The sequence below is a fragment of the Vollenhovia emeryi genome, unplaced genomic scaffold, assembly GCF_000949405.1.
Source record: "Vollenhovia emeryi isolate VEMERY1.0 unplaced genomic scaffold, V.emery_V1.0 DF939187.1, whole genome shotgun sequence".
NCBI lineage: Eukaryota > Metazoa > Arthropoda > Insecta > Hymenoptera > Formicidae > Vollenhovia > Vollenhovia emeryi.
Window position 1 is genome coordinate 312,791 of NW_011967179.1, and position 7,334 is coordinate 320,124.

General features: G+C 42.6%; 1 protein-coding gene across 2 annotated transcripts in view; it reads left to right on the forward strand.

Annotated features, from left to right (window-relative positions):
* Positions 1-4,775: 4,775 nt before the first annotated feature.
* The window catches only part of LOC105562479, a 4,727-nt gene continuing 2,168 nt past the window's right edge, over positions 4,776-7,334 (forward strand). Inside the window, exon 1 of one of the 2 annotated variants that reach the window (XM_012013349.1) lies at positions 4,776-4,899. In XM_012013349.1, the coding sequence (XP_011868739.1) occupies positions 4,791-4,899 (109 nt within the window). In that variant the 5' untranslated portion in view covers positions 4,776-4,790. Of the gene's footprint in view, positions 5,380-7,334 lie in introns of both variants that reach the window. The other variant, XM_012013350.1, reaches the window with a different exon arrangement.

Consider the following 7,334-nt stretch of genomic DNA (forward strand, 5'->3'; position numbering starts at 1 on the left):
TTGACGGTCCGTGTTTTTTCATAAGGGAAGTGATTCAAGTTATATCAATTTTAAGAAAATTCTGATTCATACGCGAATCAAATACAACGTAAGCGTTGTTTTATGAATAAAACATAAAATAGAAAATCCCGAGCAAGATTGGCATGTGGCGATTTAACTTGCTTCGAGATACGTTTATTGTTTTCTACGCGTTTTGGAAACTTTAGCTTCCGTGCAAAGCGAAATCCTCCATTTTGCAGTTTATTCCTCTTTGAGAAAATTTAAGGGGGAAGGATCGGTCTTCTTTGCATCTTATTAATTGTCATTATCATGGGTGTATTATGGGTTAGCATTGAGATTTATTACTTAACTATCAACTTCGCACGAAGCTACATCGGTTATTATTAAATAAGCACTTTCAGCTTTTGTGGGGCACAATACGATACGGCTTCGTGCCTCTCGGCAGCCATAAACTGCTTTACTGTCGACGTTAACGTCACGTCGCTGCCTTCCTTATTCCAGTTCCGTATTCAGTTCGGCAATTGTCCGAGGGATGTTAAAGGAGCGCATAATTATCGGTAAGAACGGTGAAAGGTTCGTCTTGACGGCAACGTGATTATCTACGGCTGGTCGTTACATCGGCCACGATCATTCCCCCCTTCGTGTGATGCGATCGTCCGCGTTACACTGACGAAAGACTTTCGCATGATCCTAGGTCTCGTTACGATTGCGCAGGGAAAACGTAACGGGCGCCGCAATTACGCGAATAAGAATACGATTACGCGGCGCGTATTCTGGTATTAAATCACGTAGCGCCGGAGGCGTTGAGCAGACGTAATTATCGTGTCATTTGGAAAATCTCGCTGGAAGCTGCCGAGCCCACTTTAAACGATCTATAATTCGCATCAGAAAAATCGGAGGATTGAATTCTGCTTATATGATATTACCGTGTTACGTGCCGTATAATCTGAAAAACATTTAAAGAATCGAAAATGCTCATATTAAAAGTAGTGTCCTTTCAACTAAACATAAAAAAAACTGAAAGTCTTTTTTTAATTACAAACTCATAAAATTGTATACGTATGGTTTTGTCTCTAACACTTATTCGAATCCTCGTTCGAATCGTTTGAATGAATAAAATAAAAACACAGAACAGATACTTTATCTTGCACAAGTAGCAAATAACATCAAAATGTAAGACACTTACCTCACGATTTCTCCGCCGTTGCCCGATGCCTCCTTGGCCTCCTCCTCCTCCTCCTCTTAGATTTCCTTGTTGCACTCACAAAACACTCGCGAAATTTCGGACACTCCCGTACGCGATGTGAAATACCGCGAAACGCACACGAAATATTATTAACAAATATCGTGTGACTTCCTGTCATACAATTTACTCAAACTAACAACTTGCATTTTTTATTCGGAAGAATGGATAAATCACTTTTAAATTGGTGATATAAAACGCAACGCGAGCATCGGAAGCACAATCTGCGGTAAAGAAGTAGTTATTAGTCCGCAACGAAACGATATTTTGCAATCTTTGTCATTCAATCTAATCCTCGGACTAAATTATGTGAGCGAAATTTCCAGCGATAAACAGTTGTTATTAATTGCAACAGTTAATCGAGATAATTTTCAATTACATTTACATAATGTAACGACGTGCAATAAGCGACTTTCTTTACTTCCTGCCCGTTCGAGTTACGAAGAACGACAGAGCGAATTACAGCGCGAACGCCGAAGTCGCATAAATTTTTCTCTTTTCCCGAAAATGGAGCAAATTACACGAAATCGATAGAGAATTAAAAGCGCGGTGCGTAAACGAGATGTAACCGCGACAATGTACCACGGTTTACACTCATATTTTAGATGTGATTGGTCTCGTGAAATATCTATGTTACGTTGATAAAGAGCCGTCGCCTCAACATGCAATTCGTTTCTCATTACAAGTTGTAGAAACTTAGTCATTGATCGAGGAACGTTACTTGTTACTGATAAAGGCGTACAAATTAATAGCGTTTTATCCCTACATTTATCGCGATTAAGTCTAGGAAACCGATAACGCAAAAGTAATACAATACCACGCACGGAGCGACTCTCGCCACTGCTTGCCGGCTCGACGTTCGGCGAGCGAGTGATAGCGCAGCGACCTTCAGGTAAACAATGGCCCGCGTAAAGGTACCCATACACGTTCCAGAAATCCTCTGAGGAAAACTGTGCAGTCCTGGCCTTCGGGATTGCCTGAACGAACCCTCGCGCACACACACTCCGGAATAACTTTCAGTTCTAGTGAGCAATGGACGCGACGGACGATAGTTTGGCTCTTGTTGGTTTTATATTGGCAAGACAGTGCATTCTGAATAGAAATCACAAGAAAAAACGTGTCAGAAAAATATGGTCCAAAGAGTGGCTACAAAAAAGGGGGCAGTTTTCCCACATAAACTTGCTGACAGAATTGAAGGTTGTGCCTACAGATTGGCACAATTACTTGCGGATGGACGAAGCAACTTATTTAAACCTGCTAGCACTAGTTACACCAGTTATTAAAAAACAAGATACACTTATGCTTGCTAACGCACGCTTTTAAGACAGAAAACTTTTCGTGTGATGAAAAACTATCTGATCGACGAAACATTTTATTGTGATAATCGCGGTTTTATTAAGGCTCTTTGCGAAAATACTTGCATGATTTCGAACATTCATTAAACAACTGACGGAAAACGCCATACACACTACAATCGGCCTGTACAGTTCGGGACTGCGCAGATATTCAGAATCGTTTTTCGATTAGTATCAGGCCGCCTGAACAGTTCGCCAAGTCTGCGCAGTTTTCTACTACACACGCTCCGGAAATCCCGAAGGCCAGGACTGCACAGTTTTTCCTCAGAGAATTTCCGAAACGTGTATGGGTACCTTAAGGGTACCCTAACGTCGTACGACACCGCGCCGAGAGAAAAACAGCAACGAACGTTGAGAATTCGTTGTCCCGCCTACGAAATTGAAAATTCTTTACTTAATAGGTATTTACATTACTTTGTTCCGTGACTGTTACCACGTTTTGTGCATCATTCTGCGGACTTATTGGTATCGACTGAATTAACGATTAATTCTGTTCAATCGAGAAAATGTTTCGAAACAAAAATCGTTGTTACTTAAATTCTAATTACTAAGATTAGAGATTTTACCTCAATAGTTAGTGTATACAAATGTGTATTTCTAAATTGCAATTCTTCATTTACTACGAATCTAAAAGAGAAGTAAAGCACACCGCGCTTCGGAAAAACTAATCGGCATCGTGGAAAAGAGGCCTCAACTATTCGATATTAACGACATTCGCGCTGTTAACATCTCTTTTTTAGAAAGGGATTTGTATTATTATGTGTGTCATATATATGCAATATAAAATAAATATATGTAAATATGTATTAACTCAGTATATACACACATTGTATATAATATCTGATTAAAGTATCATTCAGATTGATTTTTAACATAGTATTTATACAACAATGTATGTAATCGGTCAAAGACTGTTTACAAATCTTTCAGGAAAATTATATATTTGAAAGTCTGGAACAATTTAGAATTCTTCAGAATATCCCAGATAAAGTATGCTGTGTGGAATACGTTGAAAAATAATTTTTAACATTGAATAACATTCAATAGAAACGCGCTGTGTAAAAGTATATGTACAAATATATTAAGTACACATTGCAAGAAGGAAGTGTCACAGCCAAAGGATCACCGATATCCCATCCGATCATCGAGCATCACGCAGACATCAAGACGTACGTCGTAAAGCTACGAATTCTATCGAGAAGTCCGACGCGAGTCGTAGATCGTCTAATGCAAACTAAAGTAGACCGTGTAACATCGACATCGCGGAAAAACGTCCGACCGAAAATTATTCGCGTTACATCGTTCGGCAGACGCATGCTCGATGTTCATCCTCGCCGCTCCGGCGGCTGCAGGCTGCATCGGTGCACAACGCAATCCCGCTAGCTCCGTTCCGCGACACGGTATAAAAGTCGTCGTCATAAACCGCGAACGGTACGGTACGCGCGCGGTTCTTACGCATCCGCACGTCACGTCTTCGTAAATCGCTCGCACCGCAGCTATACGGCGTTTCCCGAACACGTCGCCGCGGAGTCGTTTCGCGCGCGTAAAGAACTTATTAGCGCGCATTCCGGGCGAGCGCCCCGGAACGGCTCAGCCGGAACGAAAGCGGGTATCGGTACACGACTGCAGATTTTGCAACGAGGCGAAAAATGTGGGGAGCATGAGATTCTTGCTCAAATTAGCGAGCTACGCGCGTACGTGTCGAGGGGTCTCCGCACATCGCGCCCGTACTTAGCGTAAGCAACGATTCTCATTTGATTGCGCCACGAGGCACGGGTGTTACGAGCGCGTTACGTAACCAGGCACAAGAAATTCACTTACGGTGGAGTCCAGAATGCAAATTAGCTAAGAACGTGGGGAGGTGAAAGATTTCTAATTATGGCCGTGGACATTGTATATTAATTACAATATTTATATAAGGTTTACGCATCCCGATAGTTATCATATTACACGACGAAATAGTTTTCACTTGTGCAACAGACGTGAGAGGGAGGGAGAAGGAATTGACAATGCAAATTATAAGCGAGGAGAGATATTAATCGGCTAATGAAGCTCATGAATTACTTCTAATTCAGTAATCGTCCCGCATATCGCACTATTTCACTTCCTGCACTCGGCAAGAAGTAATCTAGATCTTAACGCGTATAATATCTGAGGCCCAGAGTCCATTGCGACGTTCAAAGATAAGTGTAATGGCGTTTGCCGATGACACAGCCGTTCTATCAGAGATAAGTACAATTCGAGCGTTCGAGGAACTGCTGGTGAAGTCGCGTCTCTCCTCGAGGCGTCCGATTTCTATTGGCAAGTATTCTCGCCGAGGAGGTTCGCCTCAAAAACTAGCTGACCCGCGGCGACAAGTTTCCATTTCAAGTGAAACGGTCTCGACGCGCCGTCCGCGCAAACCGGTACGCGTCCATCCGCGATCCTCCCGCGATGCCCGGCGCTTCCCGCCGCGTTCGGTCCCGGTTCGGAATGCGTTCGAAACTCGTGCGGGGACGATCGGCGAGAGTCACGGCGAGGTCGCGCAGCTGCTCGTTTTCACGAGCGGTCCGACGGGCGGGCGAACACGACCGGCCGATGGTTCGCGACGCGTACGGAACCAGTTCCAGCTCGAAACCGGTTTGGAACTAGTTTCCTTCGGTTTTTCGGCCCCCCCGTAAGAGCCGCGCGCAGCCGGCATCCGTGAATAGCACTTCGACCGGATTACTCGGCGCGATCGCAACGTCGTCGGCGCGCTGGTTTCCGCCCGGACGATCATGGCCGATAATAAGGAGCCGAAAGGTAAGAAAGTCGCTTCGGACCCGATCCTCTTCGAGCGGACCACGTGCGCCCGCGGTCACCGTCGCAGTCGATTCGCCTTTTCGAAAGTGTCCCCCCCCCCGGGCAATAAATTATAACGTCGCAACGCGGGAAAATTCAAATCGCGCCAAACTCTCGATTCTTTCCGCGATTTTTCAGTTCACGAAAAGATTGAAAATGTTTTCGAATGTTACAACGTATCACATGCGCGTTCAATTGTTAAGTAAGTTTGAAATGAATTCTTTGAGAATTATTATGACTGAGAATTTGCAACAAAATAGTTTTTCAAATTATTACGATTGCGGAATATGTCTTATCTCGATTTTATCTGCCACGTTATCGTAAGTGTCAGGTGTCTCGTACCAAGTGAATCGCGCAGCGAGACTGACCGTGTATCTTTATATCCGCTACACTACAAAACATATCCGTTTTAGGTATAAAGGACAATTATATTTCCGTTATATTTTATAATAGATATTCAATATTAAAACGGATTTCTCATATGTCCGTTTGATTTAGGCATGACTGGTGGAATTCTTAATATGACATTTTATTCATTATATGAAATCCTTTATACAAAGTAGGACCATAATGGTTATACTGTTAAGACAGACATTATAACGGATATTGTAAAGGATTTGGTCATATACAGGGTGTACTAAAACCACCGGAGGTCCTCTTAATGACAGATTCCTTAGAACATTTCCAGACGAAAATCCTAATACAAAAATGTCGAGGCTATAATAGTTTTTAAATTAGAAGCGATTCTTTTCCACAAATGATAGGACTGAAATTTCGCGCGCTCAGGCACGGCGAAATGACAAGTGATATTGTAAATTTATACAATAAACATAACATCGTAAAAAGAGCGATATTCATAGGAGCACTTATATCACTTGTCATTTCGCCGTGCCTGAGCGCGCCAAATTTCAGCCCTATCATTTGTGGAAAATAATCGCTTCTAATTTAAAAACTATTATAACCTCGACACTTCTGTATTAGGATTTTCGTCTGGAAATGTTCTAAGGAATCTGTCATTAAGAGGACCTCCGGTGGTTTTAGTACACCCTGTATATTTAAAGCGGAGTTACCATAGCAACTGATTTTCTTTTGTCAATCAATCTGTTAGAGTATCTCAGTCGCTTAGGTTACTCGGCGGTTTTCATCTCGATTACACAGTTTAATATTAAGCTTAATATTTTTGTCGCTAATTGTTGCGGAGCAATATGAGAGTGGATCCACGCGGTAACTATCGCGGTAAATGTATCGCATGTGACTGCGATGAATTCGAGTTATCTCCCGCGGATGACACAAACATGTGTTTCTTTTGCGGGCATCGTTCGCCTTTACAATTACAAATTTCCTTTCTATTTATACAGGACATTATTATTAGGACAAAGTCCTGTATACGCAATTCCGCTTTAATTTCACGTCTACTTAAAGTGGAAAAAAGTCACTTTTTTCCGTTATAATTTCGCGGAATTTAGAATGGACATGTTTTGCAATGTAGTTGTAGGTATATACGTCTATTGACCTCGATATTTTGGTATTAGTATTTTCTCAAAATAATCTCGGGAATCCGCCATTAATGGTTGATGCATCAGGCTCGGCACCAGTGGCGTAACTACCACCCGGGAAGCCCTGGCACGGTCTGGGGGCCCCAGCTTAGAAGGGCCCCCTAAATATTCTGGACTGTTACGGTCGAAAGAATTGGTCCCAAGCCCGTATAAGAAAAAAGGAGGGAGTTTTGTGTGAGCTATAGATTACTTACAGCAGAGAGAAGCCTGAGAGATGTTACGGCCCCGTTTTTCGTGATACGCGAATGCGATACGCCCTCTGTGGACATTGAAAACGTGGACATTGAACTACGTAGCCAATTTGCACATTTTGCTAAGTGGGTAACGCAGATTTGTACAATTTTAGCCCCGTCCCGAGCA